Source organism: Drosophila busckii, chromosome 3L (genome assembly GCF_011750605.1).
Source record: "Drosophila busckii strain San Diego stock center, stock number 13000-0081.31 chromosome 3L, ASM1175060v1, whole genome shotgun sequence".
NCBI classification, from domain to species: Eukaryota; Metazoa; Arthropoda; class Insecta; order Diptera; family Drosophilidae; genus Drosophila; species Drosophila busckii.
In genome coordinates this window covers 14,463,476-14,490,804 of record NC_046606.1, presented here as the reverse complement: position 1 = coordinate 14,490,804, position 27,329 = coordinate 14,463,476, and the positions used below count along the sequence as shown (strand labels likewise).

Below are 27,329 nucleotides of genomic sequence, written 5' to 3'. Positions count from 1 at the left end.
ATTAAGAATAAAAAGCAGAAGCACGCAAATTCAAATAAAATTTTTGCTATAAATATTTTTTGGGCATTTGGGCAATTTATTTATTTATTTTGTTTGTTGCGCTGACTTTTTCCAAAGAACCATAAAATTTAATGCGCGCAAGAACAAAAGTAATAACAACAACAACAACAACAACAACAATGGCAGGCGTAAATAAAAGCAATACAAGAGTAACAATTGCTCATAACAATAAAGCAAAAGTTGTGCAAAAAAAAAGCATAAATAAAAATAAAAGAAAAACAAACTGAAGAGCAAATGAGAATATTTTCTTATAAGCATTGCCAGCGTTGTTGTTTGTTGAATTGGTGGACTAACTGTTGTAGAGCCTTGTCTGGCTACAACAACAACAATAACGGCAAGAATAATAATAAAAATAAACAAATATAATAACAGTTGGCGAGAGAGAGAGTCAGTCACAAGATTTAATTGGAATGAAATAATAATCATAAAAAAAGCGACGCAAAAGTAAGAAGCAGCAAAATAATAACAATAATAATAAATATAATTAAATTTTATGGCCGACTCTGTTTGTATTGCCAGCCGAGCAAAAGATACCCACCACCATCTTTGACAGTACAGACAACTTTGACCATGATAGGCACATACACATCATACCCTCACGTCAACCGGATCGACACAGTTATCTACGACCAAGTTACACAAGGTCTTTTATCACAGACACACACTGAGACAATTTCGCCATCCCCTAAAGCAGAAAGTTCCACCAAACGAGCTGCTGCTGCTGCTGCTCCCACCACAAAATATAAATATAAATTTAAATTTATACATTGTATATATTTAAATAAATATAATTACGCAAATGTGCCAGCAAAGCGGGGCAACAACAGTCATAAATAATAATATTTAATTAAATATAAAACGTATCCAATTATTTATAACTGGCGCATGCAAAATGAAATGAATTTCAATGCGCCGAAATTCCACCACAAAATGCAAACTACAAGCAACAAATAATAAAATATATATACAAAATTAATAATATGCTACAATATAGGCTCATATCTAAATCAAATGACTAACAAATAATTGAACATTTCCCAACAAATTTCCATTATAAATTAGCTCAACATGCAACTTTTACCGTTTCAGCTCATAAAACATTTAAATTTGTAGACAATTCAGCCAGAATTGCTGAATTTGTTGTTGGAGCAAAAAGATTTATGCTCAAAATGCTGACACAACAATGAGTAAAAAATATATATTTGAATTATTAGTCTGGTTTTTAGCAAAATATAAAAATTATATTATCAATATTTGACAAGCATTGACTCATTGAACTTTGAACTTAAAATTAAACATAAATTTGAATGCATTTCTTATTTGAAAAGTTAACTTTTGTTTATCTGAACTTTGAACTAAAATTCGATATCAAAATTAGTTTTCTTATTTGAAGCTCATTTGATTTGCATCTATGTTAATTTATCGTTAATTAATCATAGAGAGAAATATTCACTAATTTTCCATTTTTATTCCGCAGCGCTTTAGCTGAAAATTTCTACAGCAACTGCCGTTATAATGTGCTAAGCGTGAGCAAAGCTTGTCAAACCTACGCCTAAGCCAAATCCAAGCCCAACAAGAGCCACCATAGCAATCGATAGCAACATGGACATGACTAAGGACATCATGGACTTCGAGCTGAAGCTGGAGTGCGATCAGTTCGAGGCCAATGACTACACAATGAGCAATGCGGAGCTGCAAAAGCAGCCGGAGAGCCAAACAGACTTGGCCTACGACGAGATGCAGCCAAATGAGAAGCCAGCAGTGGAGCCACAAACAGAGGCAGAGAAGCCAGCAGCGGAAGCAGCAGCGCTGCCAGCAGAGCCGCTCTGCGAGCAACTGCAGGCGGAGCAGGAGGAGCAGGAGCTGAAGAGCAGCAGCAGCATCACAGCCGCTGATACAGCTGAGAAACCAAAGGTCACAGAGCAGCCGCTAACGCCGCCGCCACGCCCACTCACCTCCAGCGAGGTGGTGGGCCACACCGAGCCCGATGAGCCGGAGCTGCGCGTCCGACTGCAGGCCAAGAAATCCCGTTCGCTGCCCACATCACCGCAGCCGCTGGTGTCGCACAATTTGAGCGCCGTGGGTCTGTTCGAGTTTGGCAAGAAACCCTCCGTGATGCCCACAGCTGTGGAGCTGGAGCAGAAGCCCAAGCTGGAGGCCAAGCTGGAGGCCAAGTTGGGATCACGCAAGTTGGGATCGCTGCCAGCTGGCGGCAATGCTCAGCAGTTTTGCCTGCGCTGGAACAACTATCAGTCCAATCTGACCAACGTGTTCGACGAGCTGCTGCAGAACGAGTCCTTCGTGGACGTGACACTCGCCTGCGAGGGACACTCGATCAAGGCACACAAGATGGTCCTCTCCGCCTGCTCGCCATACTTCCAGGCGCTTTTCTACGACAATCCCTGCCAGCATCCGATCATCATTATGCGCGACGTCAACTGGAGCGATCTGAAGGCGCTGGTCGAGTTCATGTACAAGGGCGAGATCAATGTGTGCCAGGATCAAATCAATCCGCTGCTCAAAGTGGCCGAGACGCTCAAGATTCGCGGCCTGGCCGAGGTGAGTGCTGGCGCCGGCTCTGGCTCTGGCGCTGGTGCTGGCCTAGCAGGCGCCTCCTTGCTGCCGGAGCAGCGCATGACTGTCTACGATGAGGACGACGACGAGGAGGAGCTGGCTGCGGCGGCTGCGCTGCTGCGCCACGAGGACGAGGACGAAGATTCCGCCGCACTGCTGAAGCCCAAGCGCGCTCGTTTGCTAGCCAAGCTGCAGGCCGAGTCCGCGCTGGATCTCAACCAGCGCCAGCGCAAACGCTCGCGGGACGGCAGCTATGCCACGCCCAGTCCGCTGCCACTGCCGCTGCGCGTGGAGTCGCCGCCAGCACGCTCGCTGGCCACGCCCACACAGCCCCTGGCCATGACTACATCGACCATAGTGCGCAATCCGTTCGCCTCGCCCAATCCGCAATCGCTGCAGGCGCATCTCTCGGGCAGCTCGTCCTCCGCCTCCAGCAGCAGCTCCGGCAACAACTCGGCCACCAACGGTGGCTCCAGCGCCAGCTCAGGCGCCATTTCCAGCGCCTCCAGCGGCTATCGCGCCTCCCCACCCCCATCGGGCCGAGCTCACAGCAATGGCTCCGCCGCAGCTCTAAGCTCGCCCACAGGCCACAACGCCAACGCCATTGGGTCGTCCGTGCCCCAGTCCCCCTTGCCCCCACACATGGCTGCTGCCGTTGCCGCTGCGGCCCAGGGCCATCATGCCCCCGCCCCGCCCGCATCCAGTTCGTCAATGCATCACCATGCCGCAGCCGCTGCAGCTCAGCAGCTGGCGGCGCAGCATCAGCTGGCGCAGTCGCATGCCGCGATGGCCAGCGCCTTGGCCCTGCAGGGCGGCGGTGCAGCGGGCCGCCAAGCCGCCTCAGCGGGTGGTGCGGTGGGCAATGCCGCCTCGGCCGTGGGCAGCCATCATGATGACATGGAAATCAAACCGGAAATTGCTGAAATGATACGCGAGGAGGAGCGGGTGAGTTCAGATATTTGATATAGACAAAAGAGTTGTTTGTTATGCAGCGAGGAGCAATAAAACTGAACTGAACGATTTGGGGAATATACACACTTCATATCAAGTGTGTGTTAATTAATAAACAAATAACGCGTGGCCTAATCTAAATTTAAGGCTCGCCGGGCTAAAATTAGCTGCAAGTTGTGGCGCTATTTGGTACAGATTAGCATTAGCATTGGATCAAAGTTCGTAAGTCGTTTTAATGCATAATGCGCATACGCTGCGTGCGCCCGCAGCAAAAACTAAAACTTGGCAACAAGTGCATAACATGCATGCCGCATTAACAAAACGACAACAACAATTACAATTAAAGCTTCTATTTACCCAACTGTACAAAGAGACATTGCTGTGTTATTTCTATTACTGGTAGATTGCACATTAAAGCCGATTTAGTGCTGTATTTGTATAAGAAATTGCGCTGCATTGAAGGCGAGGCGAGGTCTCGACATTAGCTGCGTCAGCGACTTGAAAAATAATTCAACATTTAATGCTAATGACTAAAAATTGCGCAATGCACGCATACGCTTAACTCAGTCGACAACAATAACGTAAATAGTTAAACAATTGACAAAAATTGATGGCAATGCAAACAAAAGTGCGCAAATATTTAAACCAAACGATTTCTCAGGCCTCAAGTTGTTTTCAGTTTTCTGTTCGTTTTCTGTTTTTTTTTTTTCTTGCTTGCCGTGTTTTCAATAATTTGCAACTAATGTGGCTTTGATTAAACTTTATGGCGCGACTGCAAGCTTGTGCAACATTGTTGTTGTTGTCATTGTTGTTGCTGTTGTCATTATTATTAATAATATTTGTGTTAGTTTATGACTTGACTGTGGCTTGACTGCGGCGCTATGTGGAAAAGCGATTGTTGACATTGAGCTGCGAATGTTATGTTTGCACTTAAAATATAAAATTAAATATATGCATATATATATAGAAATTGTTTGCTTGTATTTGTGGCATAAATAATGCATAAATGAGCGTCGCCGGCTGTAACTCATGAATATGAATATGAATAGATATCTATAAGATATGAAGCAGCAGCAGCAGCAGCAGCAGCTGCTGCATAAATGAGAAATAAGAAACGTAAGCAGCATATTTGATATCTGTGTGTGTGTGTGTGTAGCTGTGGCAACCATTTTCTTCCATTTTTGCGCTTAATTATCTTTTTGCTAGCACAATTTACTGTTGCTTTGTTAATTTATTGAAAAACACAAAATGAAGAGCGAAATTGTAATAAAAACAGCAGCAGCAGCAGCGCAGACAAAGCAATAAATAGACAAAAGTTTTTTCAAGCGACAACACACACACAGGCACACACACACACACACACACACACGTAGGTGTGTGCGCTAAAGAAATTTTAGCCAACAGTTGTTGTCAGCGTCATTGGGAAAGCCCTGCGCTCCCCTTCCCGCATGCAAGACACTCACTCAAGACTTTGCCACAGACACAGACACAGATGCAGACGAAGAGAAAGAGACAGAGACAGACACACAGACGTCGTAGGTGGCAGGCGCGTCTGCCAAAAACTGTGCGCCTGTTATTTAATAGAGTCAAACTTTTCACACAAGCAAACACACACACACAGAGCGATTTGCTCTCTGAACTCACTCGCTATGGGACAAGTGTAAGCCACGTGCGCGTTTCATTCATAGAACGAACCGCACACACACACACACACACACACAGATAGCGACAGAGAGCCCCAGAGAAATTGAGAGACACACAGGCACACGCACGCAGTGTTTAAGGCGCTGCTGTACCAAGCTCGCAGCAAATGTAACGGGAAAAGCGAAAAGCAGCGACAAAGCGACAGAGCGACTAAGTGCGAGTGCGAGTGCGAGTGCGAGTGGGAGGCAATTGGCTGGCACTGGACTACAGCATCTCACAAAACTCTCCCTCCCCCCTCCCCCCACACCCCTCTAAATGTTTACACATTATTTTGTGCGACGCTCACTTGAGTTGCTTGACTTTGCTTTTTGTCGCTCTTGTTCTTGCTGCTATCAACTGGCAGTTGATTTTATGAGGTTATGAGCTACAGGGTATTTTATAGCAGCCAGCTTTGTCTGCCAGCGCTCAACTCTATTGTTTTTGCAAGAAAATTACTGAAAATTGCCAAGTGCGAAAAAGTTTGAGAGCGAGAGCGAGCGAGCCAGAGACTGTGCTGCCGTCTTTGTCGCCGCATTAGTCATAATTGTTATATGTCTGGGTTTGTCTTAAAGTTTCTTATGCAAAGCAGCCAGCGCGTTTGAACTCTACCCGCAAGTTCATAGCTGCGTAGTTATCTTAAGACCTCAGCTTTAGCTTTAGTCGGCAGCAGCGTGTGAAACCTTCGGGTCGCCGATATTTGTCAAGTGCTTCCTGCCCCGGCCCCGGCCCCGACTCATTAGCGACCATTTTGATTGATTCGAGCGCAGCAGACAGGCAAAAAAACATAAATCAAATTTATGTCTTTTGCCTTTTTTACATATAAAAGAAAATGCATTCCAATTGCCGCTGCCGCTGCCGCTACCAGGGCCACCCCGAGAGCCTCAGATTTTCTAACTCGCCTTATCGAGACTGAGACTAATAAAATTAAAGCGTTTCTCTCTTTATTGGGTCAAGATTTCGTCAAACGTTTACAACACTTAACAAAATGCAAAGACCCTTAAACGTATTGTAAAATTTATGGCACAATATTTTTTTTTTTTTTTTTTGATATTTTTTTAACTCATAGTCTCTGGTACTGTTTGTTGGTTTCTCTTTGTTGCTCGGTTATGTAAACAATTTATAAAGCGCACACTTGAAAATAAATAAGTAATTTATTTTATTGCGTACACGGCATAAATAAAGAAAAAACAAATAGCCGTGTAATAAAATCCACATAGATCTTATCGCGACAGTACTAATACACAATATAATAATAATAGCGTTTTGTAATCTTAAGTTTTGTTGTGTCGATTTGAGTTTTAAAAGTAAGTTCGCTGATAAGATTCTAGTAAATATTTTATATACGGGCATTATGGCGCACATAAGCCTACATATATATATATATTTGTATAGTTTGAAATTGGTTTCTTTTTTCTGTTTTTCTGACATTGCAATAAAATTATTAAGAATTTCAAGCCGCACACGATATCAGAGGGCTAATCACTTGCGAGTGCTTAAGCAATTTCTTTTGGCTTTTTTTTTGACGCAAATGACTTGATAGAATTTATCTACGCGCGCCGTAACAATTTACAATCCAACGCTGATTGTTTAAATAAAAACGTTTATAAGCCGACCATATATAAATTATACTATGCCTGCCTGGCTGCTTGGGTTATTTTTGTGTCAAGAGATAAGCACAACAGAGCCCAAAAGTTTCCAACACATAAATGTGTAAAAATAGCGCTCAAAGTTGAGTTTACGAGAAATTCTTGCCGAAGCGGAAGTGAAGCGGGCTATCAAATTAATATTTGCCTATAATCATCACCTGCGACTTTCTTTTATTTATTGTATTGAAAACTTATTTTTATTATTGCTTGCTCTGCATTTTAATTTGTGGCCCAAGATCTGAAAACTGGTGTCGTTAACCGCAGCAGCGACAATTCCCACTGCCAGCAAATTGAAGACAACAGCAGCAATGACAACAGCAACAACAACAACAAATAAATTCACATCCCCACATACAACTTACACATCCATTTATATCTTCATTCACGTCATTTGTTTTCCTTACGACGGCTGCGTTAAGTTTTGTTATATTTTCATTTATTTGGCTGCCTTTTGTTACATTTTATTTATTTATTCCGCATTTATTGTAGGGTACACACATTTGTGTGTCGTTAGTTCAGTTGGAACAGCGACGCAGGCAGCGACTGCAGCAGCAGCAACAAGAGCAGCGCTGTTGTCTTTATGACGACGACGACGATGATGATGATTATGCTGATTGCTGTTGCTGTTGCCATTGCCGTTGCTGTAGTTTCAGTTCGTTGTATTTTCATTGTACAAAGACATAAGAAAATTATAGGTATCTGCCCTTATGGCGCTGCGCAGCGAAGCGAAACAATAAAATATAATATAAAATATGTACGAGTTGTTTACGCAATTACAAACAGACAAACCAGCACCAGTACCCACTGTAACTGACTCAGAGACAGAGACTCAGACTCCGCTACGTTCCGTTGGTGTTGGCAGTTGAAGCTCCTTCAGCTGTAGTGCAGGCGATACAATATTTATAACCAGCAGCAGCAGCAGCAGCACCAGGTACAGCTACAAACTGAAGCTCAGCAGCAGCAGCAGCCAAGGCGTATGCGCGTATCTTACAGATACTTGCGCCAAGACCAAGTTACTGTTACAGCCGTGCACACAATTAAAACCAACTGAGAAACAACAGAAAAAGAAAAAAAAAACAAAAATAAAATAAATTGAAATGAATACAAATTTGTTTGTTTCGCCGAGCGCTGCGCATTTTTCACGTACAATTTTCTTGAATATTACAAACGACATTATAATGCGTTGTAATTTCAATGATGGCACCCCCCAAAGGCAATTAATGTGTAAAGGCCGTGCCCTTGCCTCAAGTTTGGCATTTCACAATGAAAATTATAATAAGGCGAAAGCTTGCTAAAGAACTAAATAGGCGCCATTGTTGCCACATAAAGTTGGCTCAAAGTTTCAGTTATTTATAGTGGGCGATAAAATTAATAAAATAAAATTGCTATACATAGCGAGCGATAAAGAAACAAGTATAATATACAAATTATATAGAAATCGTTGTGTTGCTTGCATTAGCCAAATATGCGGCGCAGACTGCGTAAAAAAGGACTAAACGCCTGCCTAAATTGGCAGCCGCCAAAAAGAAGCAGCAGCGAGTGCACTTAAGCCAGCATATTAGCTAAAAAGCGTAATCACACACACACACACACACATGTATATAGTGCATGCTGCAGCTCCTTTTTTTAAGCGGGGGGTAGAGTGGGAGGCAAGTGGCGCAGTCTTTATGCAAAAGCAATTTACTGGAAATGTTCGATTTGGCTTTGGCTTTGGCTTGCATTCCATGCAGCCACTTTTACTCTTCTGGCTGGCACTCCATGGCGGGCACTTGAGCTCAGCAGTTGGTGGGGGCGCTTTCCAGTTGCTTTGACGCTGCGGTTGCATCCTTTTGTGGCCTCCCTCTCTACGCTCTTTCTCGCTCTCTCGCTCTCTTTAGTTGTTGCCTGGCGCCAAGTGTGCGTATAATTTGATGTAAAATTGGCTTACGTCAGCTACGTTTGCTGCTCGCCTAAGTGTAGCTCAAGTGAGCGCAACAACTGTGGCAAGCGAGTGAGCGAGAGAGAGAGACAGAGAGCGCGAGTGCAACAGCGTGCATTGCACTTTGTATTACATTTTGTTGCGCTCGCATCCGTTTGCTTAGCTATGTTTATTTATTAGTTGCATCTGTAAATACAATTTGTTGCTGTTGTTGTTGTTGTTACCTATGTTGCATTTAGTCTTTGAAGTCGATTGCTGCATATTTCTTGCTCTCGCCTTTTTTTTTTTGTTATTGTTCGTTTGATGCAAGTTGCAACTTGCGCTTGATTTGTTATTTTATTACTTTACGAATTTTAACACATCTGCTGAAAATGCATTTGTAAATTATTAAACAACAACAAACAGACAGACGGACGGACTGACAGACAGACAGACAGACAAACAGACACATGTAAATGGCATGTTTGGCCAGTTGCAGCGCCCCGACTCCAAGCAGCAAGCTGCTGGCTCAGCTAAAACTAACACTATATAGTTATATATGTATGTGTGTGTGTGTGTGCATATCAATATTTATTACTCTGTAGCAGCAACAACAACAACAATGAAGAAATAAAGTCAGCAGCAGCGCTGTAAAAATTTCTTATTTCATTATTTATTTCTTTTACTTTGCCGCTTTGCTTGCTGCATATTGTTGTTGTTGTTTTTAATACTCAGAGCCTTTGCCTTTGCCTTTTTGAATGCATTTCTTTATTTAGGCTACCCTCGCAGCAGCGGCACCCCCGCATTGCATTGCGCACACTGGAAAATCTGAAGATCTGTTAAATAAATCGAATCAACTGTGTCTGTCCCTCTCTCCCTCTCGCTCTCTCTTTCTGTCTGTGTGTTGCTAGTGCTGCGTGTAATTATTACGATTGGATATACATGTGTATGTACATCCAAGTATAATGTATAAAGGCGAAACATATGTTACCATTTTAGTTTTTAATGTGTATTTCGTTTTTTTTTGTTGTTGTCTGTTTTTCTTTATTTATGCATTTTATTAGTTGCTGCGTGGGAGCATTTTATAGTTTCATGCAATGAAAGTAATTTTAGTTATTATAGGCATATGGCTAGGGCTAGGGCCAGGCATATGACTTGCATTATGTATTTTCCTTTGCTTAATTAGTTAGTCACACTTACTGTCACAAGTCTGCGTCTCGCTCTCTGTCCCACAAAAATGCAAATGCAGCACTAAATAAATAAAAGAATTGCCGTTGTGCTCACTTGGCGTGCAAACAGCAACTAACGTATTTACAATATTTGTTTAACGAATACATTTTTCAACTCAATATTTATTTAACTGTAGCGCTCAAGTCAATAGCAGCGCAGGAAAATGCTTAAACAAAAGATAAACAGCCAAGAGACAGCAGAGCAACAGCAACAAGCAACTGACCACGCCCCGTTGCTAAATTGACACCGTTAATAGCGAAAGATGTTGCCAGCTGCCAAAGTCCCTTACCACAAGTTGTTGCTGTTGCTGTTGCTGTTGTTGCTGTCAACGCACTTTTTGGTGTCAGTGTGCGACGAGTCTATTTGTCTGGCGGCGACAGGCGCTGCCGCATTAATTCTTTGGCAATATTTATAGTTGTATTTTGTCAAATATTTGCACAGTTTGCTGTTGTTGCTTTTGCTTTTGCTAAAGACATTTATCAAGACACATGCAGCATGCAACGCGGTGGCAGCAGCAGCTTGCTAATTGCACATACAGACGTTTGTCATGCGCCTATTTGCCACATGTGGCAAGTGCTGCAGCATTCATTCATTACACTGTCGCGCTTTAGCTGTGTGTGTGAGTTTCAAAAATTTACTTTATTAATTACAACAGCAGCGGCAGCAGCCTATGCCAATAAATTTAAATCCATTGCGAATGTGTGCCGCAGACTCACACAAGCAACAAGCAACAACAACGAAAAAAAGAAACTAAATATGTGTGAGTAAATTAAATGTTAGCTAATTTTTTTGTTGACTCAAAAGCCACACGCACAAATCGCTTTTCAAAGCACAACTCATTTAATTTATTAAATGTTTTTTGGTTTTTAAGGCCGTGTCGCACTCTTGAATACACTGCCTGCTAAAAAAATATGCTTGCAATTGAGTAATAACCTATCGATAACGATAACGCAGGTTCAATGTGTGCCACTGTTCGTTGAGTTTATGAACTAACTGTAGTTTTATTTGATTGCATAAATATAAATTTCATAGCCAAGTCGTAATTTATATTTGACAATCAACAAATTCATTTCTCTTAACATTTTGGCAGCATAACTAATTCAACAAAAAAGCAGCAGCAACACATTTTCATCCGCCACATTTGCAACTTAAGTTTGAAATTTATTTTGTGTTTACAACCAAACACACACACACACACAAACACACACACCAGCTCAGCTATAGATATTTCTAATAAGCTGGCGTAATTTGTCTTGCGCACACACATACACACACCAACATTTGTATGTGTGTGAGTTTCCAGGAATAAATTGTAGTTTAGTTTTCATGTTCGCTATAATTAATTAAATATTTTTTATATATAACGTATATACAATCGCTCTCGCCCGATGCGCGCTGCTAGAGAGCGATACTAAATTATTTTATTTTGTTTCTGTATTTTGTTGTGCAGAGAGCTATAATTAAATTTATGTGTGTGTGAGTTTGGGCCTGAGTCATAATTGCGAGCGCTCAGCTAAAGTGACGCCAAGTTGGTCAATGGTCTATGTCTCTGTGTCTATGTCTATGTCATGTTATATATTCTATATGCTATGCTATGCTATTAAATATGTGTCTTGTGTTGCACAATGAAGTCGAGTGAGAAATAAGCTGCGTCAGCCTCATAGATACAATTGTATCTGTATCTGTAGCTGCTGCTGCTGTCTCTATGCGAAATTTACTATTTAGTTATTTTTATTTTATACTTTGCCTGACAAACAATGCAAATAACATTTTTTAATTACACACAGTTTATACGAGTCGTTTTTTTTTTTATATATTTCTGGTACAGGTCTTTGAACTGTGCGCGCAACTACAAGATACAAATTTTGTTGTGCTTCGTCTCTTTGCACGAACTCGACCGATTAAAATATTTTTTATGTAAATGTGCATAATTATTTCAAATTGAATTCTTAATTTGTAGTTTGCAATGAGACATTGACTAAGCAAACTTGTTGAAGATTTTCGCTGCGCTGAATCATGTCTTGGACTTTTAAATGAATTTGGTTTATTAGCGACGTATTTGGGGTGTGTTGGCCAAGATTTGTGAGTCAACTCAAGTCGAGTGTGGAGAGCTGCACTTAATAATGATATAATAAATTGTTCAGATGTCGTGTCTCGATTAAAAGGAAGCAGGCGTATTGAATTTCCATTTGCATATATGATCTATAGTCATACTCGGTCAATTTATAATGCAGCGCCCCCTCTAATTAAGTGGCTAACTAAATATATAGTGCATGGAATTATGGCTGTCGCTATCTTATAATTAAATGTATTTTAATAAACAGCACAGGTGCTCAGATCAATTGAATGCCAACGCCTGGCCAGCCAGTCATTAAAACCAGGAAAATTTTATTAATAAAATTCCCAAATATGAAAGAAAAAAATGCTGTAAAGCTGAGTAAGAAGAAGAAAAAAACACAACAGCAGCAGCAGCAGCAGCAGCAGCTCCCCTGTAATTAAAATATATAAAATGTAAAAGGGCGAGAGTGGCATGAAAGAAATGCCAGCAAATAATAAAATATGAACATTTTTTCTTTCTCTCTCTTGCTTTTTTTTTTTCTTGCATTGTAATTTTTATAGTTATAATTAATGGCTTTTATCGCTGTTGTTGTTGTTGTGGTTTTCTTTTGAGGGTGCGGCCTACGAAACTTATTTCGAATTACATTTGTAATTATTATTTCTGTTTTTCTTTTTATGATAGTTTGAGCTGAGCATTTTCCAAGTGTGTCACGATGAGTTGGCATTTTCAATTGTGGCATTTATTTTTATGTTTTTTCACATACTCAAAAGACTTTGAACGGAAACTAAGCCGCGCGTTTTAAAAATCGTTGAACAAGAAATAAACTTAAATTTGCATGTGACTGTGCTCATTTATCTTTATTTATTAATAATATTTATTTAAATTATTACTTTATTAATCAAATCTCGATTACATATGTTCTTATTTCTGGCCAGTCGACAGATTAGCGACACGTTTCTATACCCTGCACTCTACGCTGGCTTGGGGTATATCAGTTGAGCGAAAATTGAAGTCAAAATGTTGTTTTATTATTTAAATTTAATATGAAATTGGGTATTTTTTTATAATTTAAGCATCTTAGTGGTCGTTAACGCTTTGCATTTATTTAAACAAATGTTTGTTGTTGTTGCCAGTCTGTCCGTCTGTTTGTATTTCTGTGTTTATTTGCATTAATTATTAATTTGCTCGTTTGGCAGTTTGCGCGCATGCGCAAATGTTATAAAAATAAAGCAACAACAACAAGCAAGAATAACAAACGGCCAACGAAATGTTTAAAATTTATTTTAATAAACTCGCACACATTTGCCGCTGGCCAGACAGACAGAGACAGCGAGCTACAGAAAGAGAGAGAGCGCATAGATCGAGCTCGCTGCTAAGTTTTGTGTGTAATGTTATTATTGTTGCTTTTTCACTTCTATTAGTGAGAATTAGTTGTATTGTTGTTGCTGTTGTTGTTGTGCTGATTTGCATTGGAGACGGCGTGTGGCGTCTGTCTAATCGAATCAAAGTTCGTGGAGCTTAAAAATAGCGGCATTTTGATTGATACGCTTTTGCCAAAAGTCGTTGTTATTGTTGCTATGAGAGCTGAGCTAATTATGTAACCGCAGGGGGGAGGTTGACCTAATGAGGCATAAGCGATCTATTTATCTATTTATAATGAAGAGGTAGAAAAAACTTTTCAGTTTCCAATTTTTGTTGCAGCCAACTCCGAGTGATTCAATTGTTTTTGTTTCATAACATTTAATAACATTTATAACAAAAGCAAGTTTAAATTGTCATAACTTTTATGATCGGCTATAAAAAAATAATACATATAATAAAAAACCACATGCATACAAATCGCTTTTCGCCCACCAACGTGCCACGCCTACCCAAAAGTAGCTAAGCTTAGCCTCCATTTATTAATCAAAACTATAATTTGTTGTTTGTCATTGCTTTCGTTGTTGTTGTAGTGCGTCAATTTTTACTAATAAAGTTTAATTTATTTAAATTTAAAATAATAAAACCTCACAGCCAAAATATAAAACCAATTCACAAGCAAACAAATGAAACAAAATAACAACAGCAAAGGCATTTTCTAAATTCAAGCCAAATATAAGACAAATTTAATTTATGCTCAATTTCAATGGCCAAAAAAAAATAATATATATGCTTGCCATACATACATACATATGTATGCATATCCAAAAGACATGAAAATAAATTGTCTATAGATATATATAAATATATATACTATATGGCGAGAAATTGCCAAAAGCAAATACAACAAAAGATTCTTCGTGGCGTTGTGAAACAAATAATAAACATAAAAAGCAAATTACACAGATTTAAAAATAATAAAACTAAAACGTGTCTGCATAAATTAATTAATAAGTCAATTTTTAAATGCGAATACACTAACTGTTGTTGTTGCCATGCAAATGGGAATGAAGACAAAGCGATAAAACTTCGATTTGAGAGATAAGCCAAACAAATGTTTTAAATGCTTTGCCGAAAAGAGACGAAGCGATGAAGCGTGAGCGAGAGCGCAGCATTGAGCATTTGTCACGCTGCGCTTCTTAAGCAAAGCTTTGCACTCAAGCATGCGGGCGCGCTCTCCTCTCTCTCTCTCTCGCTCTCGCTCTCCGCTCTTGCGTTCAATGCCAGCTGAACTGGCTGAAGTTCAGCTAGCTCTAAGTTTGCTTTTATCAGCGCTTACAAAGCAAGTTAACTGTTAACTGTAGTGCTGCTGGCTGCTGAATCACACACACACACACGCAGCTAATTTATTTATTTGGCTGCCAGACTTATCGATAAAATACGCACTGTGTGCGTTTTGAGAATTTATGCAGAACCATATTTAATTTGCTGTGCAATAAATAAAAGGATAACTCATTAAGCAGACACACACACAGACTCAGACACTCACGCACACAAGCGCATTATGTGCCGTTTGTGTTGAAAATTTAGTGTCGTTAGTCATAATAATGCGTGGATTTTAAGATTTCCGCTTCGCTTTGGCAATTGCAGCGAGCAGCGTTTTTTTATTATTATCTCTGAAAGTTTACACAGTAAATTTTCTTAATTTGAATTCGTCGCCATTCGTTTTGCATTCAGCGTTAACCTTTAGTTGGTATGCTGATCGGAGAACTACAGCTGACATCTATATATATACAACTGCATCAGCTTGGGGGTTAAAGCCAAAGCCTGCTTTATAACCAACTTTTATGCATTATACTTTTTATCGTTTTTACTTTTGCCCCACCCCTCCCGCCACACACATACCGCTTTTGACGAGTGCCTTTGACGCATTGTCTGTAATTTGCGTGTCATAAAAATATATACAACTTTATAAAGAAAATAAACGTAAAGCACTCTCGACAAACAGAGAGCGAGCGAGAGAGTGAGAGAGCGAGAAAGAGCAGTGCCATAATAAAATAAAGTATACGCATGAGCTTGTAGCCTGAGCTGAGCGGTGGGCGGTGGGGTTGGGTGGGGTACAAACAAAACTTTTAAGCAAACAGACACTAAAAGTTATTTAAACTTTTGCAACAGCATCAGCCGCGCCCTGTCCGCCCTTCTTAACGCTGCCGCTCATTAAAAATAAATAAAAGGCCAGACTAAAAACAATCGAGCGTTTTGTTTGTTATAAAGCGTGCAAAAAAATAAATAAAAAATGATGTTAAGTCAATATAAATATATAAAAATTTATATATAAGCGCTTATTAAGCACAAATATATTAAAGACACAACGTCGCAGCTCCGGGGCGAGATCTGTAAATTTCTAAAGACAACTTTAGTCAACTGACCACGCCCCTAATATAAACAATTTCGATGGGTGCTTAATATAGTTTAGCTCGAGCAGATTGTATTTGATTTATTTCGGTGCGTGTCCAAAAATAACAAACGCAAATACAAATCAAAAGCGCACACAAAAAACGAATGAATTTTTTTTTTTTTTTTATATTTAACTTATTAATTTGAGCTGCGCGTGTTGCTTTAGTTAAACAACCAAAATGAAACGAAATCAAATGAAATGAAATGATTCATTTATTAAATATGATTTCTTCTCAAGCAAGCACAGCACAGCAAATACAACAAAACGTTTTATTTCGAGCGTTTATGTAATGCGTTTTCTTCGCCGCTTTAACATTATTATGTATTTTTTATTTTGAAAAATTTTAATTTAAATTGAAATGCGGCGCAGCGAGTTTTGTTTATCATTAAGCGCGCAGAGCGTAAATATATTTCTTAATTATTTATTTTATTATTGTTTATTTTTAAATGGGCTACAGACAATTTCCTGCACTCGAAGCGAAACAAATAAAAGTGACGCAGCCTTTTGTTGTTATTGTTATAAATTGTTGTTGTTGTTCTTATGATTATTGCTGTGCACACTTTGTAGGCACAAATGTTCGCAAGGCTTTTATTGAAATCCAAACATAAGCTAATTTTATATATGTTGAGAAAATTATGTTATAGCTAAACAAACTTTTTATGAGCTGGAACACACAAATGGGCATGGAGTTTGGTCTGGTCAGTTGGCCAGAGCTAATTGGCAGCGGGCTCTAATGCAAATTTAATCCAATGTACAGTGCCTTGTATTTGTAATTATTTTAGAAATCCGCAATCTGCAAATCAATCTGACAGCTACAGACTAAGGGAGAGTTAAAGCGACAGCGAGACAGAGCGAGAGAGAGAGAGATAATCGAGCTTTGTGGCCAGGCAACCGCATATGTATTTACATATGTAATGATGTTACACACACACACACACACATGCACATATGGCCACACATGGACACGCACATGCATACAATATTAATTATCTTAAGCAAAGCGCCGCAACGCGATCGCTTGACCAAATCAATATTAACTTGCCTAAAATACATTTGCATGTTGCTGCTGCTGTTGCAGCTGTGACAGCTGTCCATGTGCCTCTGTCTGTGACAATTGTGGCAATAAATGTTGCATGCGTCGTCTGCAGTAAGTTGGCAACGTTTTTGGCACTTTAATGATACGCATACGTACATTTGATTATTGTATTTGCATATGCTGCTTGCATTAATTGCACGTTGCTAGTGGCAGAGGCAAAAAAGCGAAAATACAATCAAATATGCATTTTAAAAGTTGCTGCTGCTGCTGCTGCTGCTGCAACTGGCGAGCGAGCTCAGCTCGAACCCGACTCCCACATGGCCTGCAACTCAAACAGCAGCAACTAGACCTAACATATTTGTCTAACCTGGTCGCTACACACACACACACACACACACCACACTAGAGAACGTTGCATGGCTGTGTGCAGTTGCGCGCTTTATTTTACACAGGGCACAGAGTGCTCTGTTTTTAGACTCATCCGCTCTCGCTCTCTCTCCTCTCGGCTATTCAAAAAATTTAATGGCATTTTAAATAAGAAATTACAGAGGCTGTGCATATTTCATAAGAATTCCATATGAGGCTCACAGCAAATGTTCGACGCCCCGTCGTTCGTTCGTTCGACTCAACTCAACTTTCCCAAAGGTATCAAATAGAAAAAGGTAAAAGTAACCAAAGCCAAAGGGCACAACACTGCCAACTAAAATTGTGTGCGCGCTCGCAAATGCAAAAGGCAAAAGGCTTTTCGCTTTTCGCTTTTTCGCCTGCCCCCAAAGAAAGGGGCATGCCACATAGAGCTGTAAAATACTCATATTATATGTAGTTCGGTTGCAGTTGCTTTGCTGTTTTTACTACTTTTTATATTCAGCTGCAGCGTCATATGTTGTTCGGGCTGTAATTCTTGTTTGGGCAGGAGCTCTGCAGGGGGAGGGGGTGCGGGCTGGAGCCTTTTTGCATAGCATTGGATTTAGCTAAGTAACATAGCGGCGTTCATTTAATATTTATGTCTCTCTAAATATTAAATATTATTTCAAGGGTTTATGCGAATGCATACGCTAGGCATACATGTGCACACATATGTATGCATGTGTGTGTGGGTTTGCAGTTGTGTTTGTGCATAGGCCTCTTTGTAGGGCGTGCTTTTAGCTTTTGGTATCTTTCGATTGGCCGCAAGTAAACTTTGAAATATGCATTAGCTATGCGTGTGTGTGTGTGTGTGGTGTGTGTGTGCAGGCATGTCAAGACTGTCAGTGTGTCTCTCTGTCTCTGTGTCTGTGTGTTGGTGAGTTAAATGGCATAGCATACATTTGTGCGCTTGACCGAAATGCACTCGCTTCCTGCTTTGGCATTTGCGCTTTGTCTCTGCCCAGCGCGAGTCTTGGCATTTACTTTAGCTGCCCTGCCCTATTCATACACACACACACAGGCACACACACACACATACATGTGCTTGGCATGCCTTGACATGCATGGCTTTTTTATTTAAACTTGTGAGATTTGCGCGTACATAAATAATGTTGCTGATGAGCGTTCTCGTTTATTCTTTTTCCATATATAACATACATATACATATGTGTGTGGTGATGTATTTTTTTCTCTAGTCTCGAGCGCACGAAATGTATTAATATTTAATGCCTGTGTGCAACCGTTTTAACACTTTGTAGACAACTCGTCATCTTTCCATGTGGGTGTGTTCCAAGCGCGCTTTCAATCAGCTCCAAAGCACACGCAAGGGCCGAGAGCTGGGCCAGCTGGCCCCCCTCTCTGGCTCTGTCCCGTGTCATTACAATGGCAAACAATGTGTAAGCTTTTGTTGTAGTCCGTGTCAGTAGTCAGTAGTCAGGCTATATATACTCATTATCCTGCATGCTAAAAACAATAAATTACTATTTGCAAAGGTTAATTTTTACTTTGCAACAAACAAACAAAGCAAACAGCGTGTGTGCAACAACCGCTGCAGAGGCGCCATAAAATTACATGAAACAAAGCAACAACAAGAGCAACAAAAGCTGTTGGCAAAAGTTGCAATTGCCCAACAACAGCAGCAGCAGCAAAGTTGAAAACAACAATAGCCAAAGTAAATAGCGTAAAAGTAACAACAACAATTACAATTACAACAATAATAAACAACAAGCATGTTGCAAGTGGCAACTTGGAGATGACAATAAAGAAAAAATCTGCTAAATAAATATTTGCGACCAAATGAAATTTATAAATATTTATAGTTAATTAAAAAACAAGTTTAGTTTAACAAAAATACAAGAAATCGTTTGAAATTTTCCACTTGTGCGACTTTTGTCATCACTAACATTTTTTTAATATTTATAGTTTATTTTTTTACTGCGGCTAAGGGCAGACAAACAGTTAGGGGCTGCCGCCACTTGAAGGGTGCCTGCTCAAGTATTTATTTATTTTTTATTTATTTTTATTTTGCTTGCGCGCACTTTTTCTTTTCATTTGTGGGCTCGGCGTCAGAAGTCGGCAACTGCCCCCATTTGTTTTTATTGTAATTTCTAGTTGTAGTTGCTGTTGTTGTTTGCTGGTTAGTTGGCAACTTGACACACCTCAATGCACGCTGCACTCAACACTTGGCGTATAATTATTTATTGCATTTAAATTATTGTTGTTTGGGCTGAGTTGCAACAAAAACAAAAAAAACTTTCAAGTAAGAGCGCACAAGCTTCATGCACTCGCACTTGCTTTTATGATTACTACAATTATTTTAGCAGTAGCTACAGTTGTTGTTGCTGTTGTTGTTGTTGTTGTTGTTATTACTGACACGTTGCTGCGTCCAAGTCCAATTTCAATTCCAATTTCAACTTAACTCCTTGTGCCATTGCATTTGTTTTGCTTGCATTGTTGCTTGCATTTCATTACAAGTTTAACTCTCTATATATGTGTAACGTATGTAAAGTAAGAAATTACACACACACACACATACAAAACACAAGTAGTGGCAGTCCAATATTTGTACTCCCTTTTGGTCGCTTTAGCTGCTTTTTGCGGCTTTGCCCTACGCGAAATGTGTTTTTCACATTATTTCATGAATAATGCATTGGGCCAATATGCATATTTTATGTGAAATTCGTGCAATAAAATACTATTAAATATTTAGTTGCTGCTGTTGCTTTGTTGTTGCTGCCGACGCCGCCGCCAGTGTGACTGTCTTGGATACACCAAGGAGTTGAATAAGTTAAGCAAAACAGCGGCTTAAAACAGTTTGGTAACAGCTGCTGCCTCAAAATAGTTATTAAAATTGCTGTCTCTTTCTCTCTGTCTCACTCGCTCTCGCTCTTTTTATATGTATATTTTATTTTAAAGATATTTTCTTTGCAACTGCGCTTGTTTTTATAGTCATTACTTTTGTTAGCCACTGTCGAATGTAGCGACAGCCTGGCGACAACTTGAGGCAAGTACAAAGTCGTTGCTCGTGCCATTTAAATTAATTATTTATTATGCCAAGCATTGCTTCTTATAAAATTAATGAATGGCATGAGCACAAAAAAACTATAAAACCCACCAGCCCCAGCCCCCCCAACCAGCAACTGCAGGACGCGCGAATAGAGAAACAGACAAAAACATGCCAAGGATTTTGCCTGCTGCTGCTGCTGGTGCTGAGCAGACGTTGCAAGGCGCTTGTAGTGTGCGTGTGGTTGGCTGGCTGAGTAATATAAATAAATGAATGAATGAATGAGCGCCAAGAGCAATCGCTTGCCCCGAGAAGAGCGACAGAGAGAGCGCGCGTAGTAGTTGCTAGTGCTAGTTGTAGTAGTGAAGGCTATGGAACAGCAGGAGCTCAGCAAAAGCAGCCCAAAGACAGCAGCCAAATGTTCTAGCAGCTGCTGCTGCTGCTGGTGGGTGGTGGGTTGAGTAAGCTGCGTGGTGGCTGCTGCTGCTGCTGTTGCTGTTGGTGTTTGGGGGGGTGGGGGGTTGCTTTGCGGTGAGCAACTTGCAGACAAGAGAAATAACAAACTTGAGACGCCGCTGCTGGCGTCGCAGTCGGCGTCATTGTGCTGCGACGGTAAAAACACGAATCGAAAATGAATAATAAATAAAGTGTTATATAATATAAGAAATAGAGAGGCGGTATACACATATACATACATACATATTCCTTATAAAATAAAATAACAAAAACTACAGCCAAAGTTTCTCTCTGAGGCAGCCAAACAAGGACGAGGCGCCGCCTGGCGCGACTTAGTTTATAGTCTTGCCACCCAGCCCCCCATCCCACTCTCTCTCTCTCTCGCTCTGGCAGAGCCAAACCCTTACACACGCACACAACCTGTAGTGCAGTATTGGTTGCTAGTTGGTTTGGTTGGGTTAGTTGAGTTTATGTGCGCGCTTGAAAAATAAAATTAAAATTGCATTAGAATCCAACGGGTTTTATGGCGAGCGCTGACTGTGGGGGCGGGATGGGCGTACGGTTCATAGAAAGTAGTGAAAACTTGAAGGCTGTTGAAAGACGTTAGTGGGCGTTGGATGGGCGGGCAAGGGCACAGGAGCAGGACCATGCATTTGGATTGATGGCAATAGCGAGTGGGAGAGCATGTTATAAATTTATATTTTATTACCAATGCACACACACACACACGCACACACACTTGGAAACCCATCTATATATAGACTTAGATGAAAAGGTATAAAAAATATGGAAAATAAGGCAGGGTAATTGCAACAACAACAACAGCAGCAGCAGCAGCAACCACACAAAACAAAAATCAATAAATTTTTATAGAAATTTGTAGCAGCGGAAAAGTTAATTAAATAAATTATTATGTGAATGGGGCGTGCACACGATGAGTAATTGGCAAGAACAAGAAGACGATGAGCCGCAGCAGCAGCAGCGACGACAGCAGCAGCAGCAGCAACAACAACAAGAGCAGCAAAGCGCCGCAAATTAAATTAAATGAGTTGAAAGAAAGTTGAATGCGCGCACGCTTCAAATTTGTTTTTGTTGAGAATGAGAAACCGTCGTAGCAGTCACTTGTTCCTGTTGTTGTTGCCGCTGCTGCTGCTGCTGCTGCTAGCGGGGGAATTGAAAATTTAATTAATTAAACATTTTTGAGCACAGCAGCAGCAGCAGAGCTAGCAATATTTTATTTTATATACGCGTGTATTGTAGCGTAGACTATATGTGTATTTCTTATAATTGTTAGAAATTGTTGTTGTTGCTGCTGCTTTAGTTCTGGGGGTTAAAAGGTTGTCATAATGCATTGGCAAATGACTAGCGAATTTATGATGTATGTAAGTGACTAATGAACTCTCATTTCCAATTGTGTAATAATGACAAAAACTAAAGCGAATTTATATTTATTTATGATACATGCAATGTTATGGCTCCAGTGCTCTGCTTAAGGTTTTAATGAGCTTGTAAAGTTGTATATAGTATAGCAATAAAATTTGTTTTATAGGCACGCCAAGCGTCAAGTCAATTCCAAAATATTCAATTGTTTTAAGGCAAAGATATGAAAGGAAAACTTAAAATTTGAATGTGCATTGCAGCAACATTGAAAGCTTTTAATGTTTACTACGATTAAATCGAGGCTTTGCTTAACTATAGCTTTTAAAAATGGCTATAAAACAAGGAATGTAATTTTTAGACTTTTAAAATATAAACTATGAAAATTTGAGAGTTACATTTCAATTTGTCTTGAATTTTTTGAGCTCAACTCTTTTTCGCTATTAAATCCAAGCAAACCTCTTAGCACTCGCATATGTCTGTAGTAATTGTTAATAATTTCATTTTGCTTAAATGTGCTTGCCACTGATTTATGTGCATATTATTATAGCAAAAACTGTAGCTACACAAGCGGCTACAACAAATAACAATAGGCAAACGACTTGAAATGCTTGACGCGTCATTAACAAAGTGTTTTACATAAAATAGCATTTTTTAACGCCATTTTGTTTTTGGGGCTGGGCGTGCTCTCGCTCTCGTGTTTGGGAGTTAGTAGCGTTCGCATTCGTTAGCACATGCCAGGGCCTTGTTAAGTGTGTTTGTTGCCAGTAAAAAACAACAACAAGAACAAAAACAAAAATGTAAAAATGCTTCCGACTTTTCAATTTCAATTATTCATACATTTTATGACCTTTTTCCTTAACATGGCTGCAGCTCGACGTCGTCGTCGACGTCGTCTAACAAATCCAATCCAACATGACCATGGATAGTACGAGCTACCGGGCACCTAGATTCAAATATTTAAGACTAGCATTATATGAAGTGTTCTTTTGTTGTTGCTGCACATAATTTGTATGTTGCTGTTGTTGGCATATAAAATGCATGGCTTTGGTGCAGTTGGGCCGCTGACGAGCTGAGCCTGAGCCTCAGCCTGAGTCTAGGCCTGGTCAACAGTGGGCGGCGGCGGCGCTGCACGAAACGTGCATCAAATTTAACTTTTTTATTTCGTATTTCGTCGGGCTGTTGATTGGGGAATGGGCGCGCACTCAAGAAATTAGCTGCGGCAAAAAAGTATAAAGTGAAAAGTATTAAAAAAAAAAATAGAAACAACAGTGAAGCACGAGTTTATTAATAAATATTAAAAGCAGCCTCAATTACTTGTCAAGAGTTTCGCTTTAGTTGCTTTTAATTTGCGGCAAACATCAGCGCGCAGTTTGAATATCTAATAATAGCAATAAATAAATAGTTTTGTGTATGTTGGAAGCCTTGTGGCCATAAAATGCTAAAAGGCCGACAAACAGTTAGACAAAAGCGTGCGAGGCAGCCAACTTTGTATACTAATTTGCCTTTTGCCTTTTGGCTTTGGCTTTGGCTGCTTTTAGCATACACAAATGCTTTAGGCCACATTTATGGCATTAATAAACTTTTATGGCCGACATGCGCTCGCTTGCTCGCTCTCGCACTCACTCTGTCTCGCTCTCGCCTTGTCGCCAAACTGTAAACTAAACAACTAAACATTTTTCCTTATCTTCTTTGCATTAGCAGGCCAAAATGATTGAAAGCGGCGGACATGGCTGGATGGGACCTGCTGCAACAGGCACATCTGTGGCGGGTAAGTGACACACACACACACACATAGTCTTAGATTTAGTTGTAGCTTCCTGTCCTGTCCTAAACTGGCCAATTAGCATACTCCGGTCCGGTTAACATGTCAACTAAGTTGGAATACCTTTGTCTTTTCTCTTTTGTTCCGTTATGACTTTGGCCACCCGCTCCACCAGCAGACAGCTACCAGTATCAGCTGCAGTCCATGTGGCAGAAATGCTGGAACACCAACCAACAGAATCTGGTGCAGCAACTGCGCTTCCGCGAGCGCGGCCCACTCAAGTCCTGGCGTCCCGAAGCCATGGCCGAGGCCATATTCAGTGTGCTCAAGGAGGGGCTCTCGCTCTCCCAGGCCGCTCGCAAATACGACATACCCTACCCTACGTTTGTGCTCTACGCCAATCGCGTCCACAACATGTTGGGACCCTCGCTCGACGGCGGCACCGACCCGCGGCCCAAGGCGCGCGGACGCCCCCAGCGCATTCTGCTCGGCATGTGGCCAGAGGAGCTCATTCGCAGCGTCATCAAGGCGGTGGTGTTCCGCGACTATCGCGAGATCAAGGAGGATATGGGCGCACATCAGTATGCCAATGGACAGGCGCATGGCGTAAGTATTTTTAAATTGCTGAATTTTAATTAGTTAATGCCTTTTATATTTATGTTAATTTCGGAGCTCATATTTATCATATTTAGAAGGTGTTAATTTCTAGCGAAAACTTATATATTTAATCGCTGTTGTATTTATGATAATGATGTCATGGCTCAGGTTAATTTCAAAATACAGTGAACATTTAGCAACTACAATTTTCAATTCAAATATCTGCTGTGCATGCAATTCGCAAATATAATTTTTACTGAATTTTAGAAAACATTTAGGCTTATGCATAGATCTGATTCATAGTCTTTATGATTTTTAAGTTCCTAATTCAAACTGTAAGAACTTTGAAAATCAAACTTAAAATTGAGATCGACAAGCACTACACGGAGCTTTCAGCTTATTAATATTCTATTTGTTCTAGTTTTCTTGTAAATAATCTGAAAATAATATTGGGTTAGTAGTAGTATTTGGAAATATTTCATAGGATTGTCACATAGAAAAATCAAAACGATTATTTTCTGAAATTAATATAATTGATTATCAATTAATTAGTTCACTCAGAATATGAACTCAAATTATTTTCGATAAACAAAACACAACTTTTGAGTAGTTTGCACCTTTATACACCATGATCAACTAAGTTAATGTCCACATTGACTTGTCAGATAGTGTAGATTTATATATATATATTTTTATTGCTTTGTTTTTTGTTATTGAATCTTCTTCATACGAGACCAACAATAAGTGTATCAAATCTTATACTATAACTTAACTATCAGTCATATAGATGAGAAATGGCCCTGACAAATTATTTCTGGGTTGGATGGTCGATGCGCTGTAGCCGGGTTCTGCTGGAAGACCCCAGTCAAATCACTTGCGAGAGGATTTGGGTGGGCTGAGAGTTTTTGCTTGTCTATTTCGTCTTTCACTGCGGGCATGCCCAGATCCTTGTATGATGTCCATGTTAGTTCTGCTCGCGTTCCCCTAAAGAGTGTAGATGAGGCTTTATATTTATTAATTTGAAATTATCTTAATCTAACTGAGGAGTTATTAACTTCCTAAGCTAACTGACCTTTATTTTTGCACGTTTTCTTTTCTCCCCAACTCTCAGGCACACTTTGGCTCGGGCAATAGCTCGGCAGCCGCCAATGGCTATCATAATGCCGCTGCCAAAATGGCGGCACAGAATGCCGTGCTGGCTCCTCCAGCGGGCAGTCCGCTGAGTTCGATGACGGAGACGCTGCGTCGACAGATCTTGTCGCAGCAGCAGCAGCAGCAGTCGCCGCACGCACAGTCCATGAACATGTACAAGTCGCCAGCGTATTTGCAGCGCTCGGAGATTGAGGATCAGGTGTCCGCTGCGGCGGCCAAGCATCAGCAGAGCGAGCGTCGCGGCGGCGCAGAGAATCTGCCGGACTTGAGTGCGCTGGGACTGATGGGCCTGCCGGGCTTGATGCCCCAGTCACAGCAGAGCGCACATCAGCGCGGCGCGGATGGCAATGCGGGCGGCGCTGGCGCCGCGATGCATCCCAGTGCGGCCAGCTATGCGCGCGAGTTGTCGCGTGAGCGTGAGCGCGAGCGCGAAATGTCGCGCGATCGCGAGCTCAAGGAGGCGATGCAGGCGCGTCAGTATGGCAACCAGTCGCGTGGCTCGAACTCATCGTCCGCGGGCAGCAAGTCGGCAATGTCGCATGGCGGCGGCGCCTCCTCGAGCAGACCCAGCGCCGTTTCGCCCTACTCCTCCCACTACGGCAAGCATCCATCCGCCAAGGAGCATCCCAACTATGCGTACAACAAGCGCTTTCTGGAGAGTCTGCCGGCGGGCATTGACTTCGAGGCCATTGCCAATGGGCTGCTGCAGAAGTCGGTGAACAAGAGTCCGCGCTTCGAGGACTTCTTTCCCGGCCAGGACATGAGCGAGCTGTTCGCCAGCTCCGATGCCAGCGCGGGCGCAGCTGCTGCCGCCGCCGCTGCTGCGGCTGCTTATGCGCCGGCGGGTGTGCGTGAGTCGCCGCTGATGAAGATCAAGCTGGAGCAGCAGCAGGCCACAGAGCTGCCGCATGAGGATTGATTGCAGCGGTTTGGCTGAGGCGTTGACTACTTCTGAAGCAGCCAACGCACACACACATACATACAAATAAACATATATATTTGGACTGCTATTTTAAAACCCCAACGTTTAGTGTTTAGCCTGCTAAGTGCTTAGTTCAAGTTGCTAACTGGTTTTTATGCTTAGGTCTAGGCTTAGTACGTAACGGTATGAGTATTAACGTAATCTTAGCATGCCCCATGGAACCTACTCCAAATACAAACACAGACATACACACACACCCAAACACACACATACATACTTCGGAACTTTCCTGTAAGGATAAGATCTCGCCTATTATTTATTTAAAAATTCATTTCGCATGCGCCTTAATTTTGTGTTTTTTTTCACTTACGCGAACAAAAACAAAAACAAAAACAAATAATACTAATAATAATAATAAAACGTTTAAATTTAAATACAATACACATAGAGACTTGTGCATTTCTTAAATGTAGTTTACTTTAGTTTAGCTACACACACACGCACACACCCAAACACACATACTACCCATAAATATGCATATTACACATACGCAATGTTGTCTTTTAAATAGTTAAGCCAGTAATTATATATTACTGATACTACATAATATACGATACTAATTTAGCTGCATATACTACTACATACATATACATACATGCATACATATATAGTGCGTATATATAACATAACATACATAT

General features: G+C 40.8%; 1 protein-coding gene across 2 annotated transcripts; it reads left to right on the top strand.

Moving 5' to 3' along the window:
- Positions 1-1,524: 1,524 nt before the first annotated feature.
- LOC108599930 (protein bric-a-brac 2) lies at positions 1,525-27,001 on the top strand. Of its 2 annotated transcripts, none has more exons than XM_033293821.1 (4): positions 1,525-3,579; positions 23,900-23,966; positions 24,139-24,566; positions 25,669-27,001. In XM_033293821.1, the coding sequence occupies exons 1-4, from the start codon at positions 1,663-1,665 to the stop codon at positions 26,626-26,628; spliced, it is 3,372 nt and encodes a 1,123-aa protein (XP_033149712.1). In that variant the 5' UTR covers positions 1,525-1,662; the 3' UTR covers positions 26,629-27,001. The 2 variants fall into 2 exon arrangements, with proteins under 2 accessions (XP_033149712.1, XP_033149711.1); XM_033293820.1 differs by having other exon boundaries at positions 24,136-24,566.
- Positions 27,002-27,329: the final 328 nt, after the last annotated feature.

What these genes read in the sequence shown, in the direction of transcription:
- LOC108599930 (XM_033293820.1), top strand. Translation starts at nt 1,663, where the DNA reads ATGGACATGACTAAGGACATCATGGACTTCGAGCTGAAGCTGGAGTGC. An exon ending in TGATACGCGAGGAGGAGCGG is followed by an intron (nt 3,580 to 23,899) that starts GTGAGTTCAGAT and finishes TTGCATTAGCAG; the next exon opens with GCCAAAATGATTGAAAGCGG. An exon ending in AACAGGCACATCTGTGGCGG is followed by an intron (nt 23,967 to 24,135) that starts GTAAGTGACACA and finishes CCGCTCCACCAG; the next exon opens with CAGACAGCTACCAGTATCAG.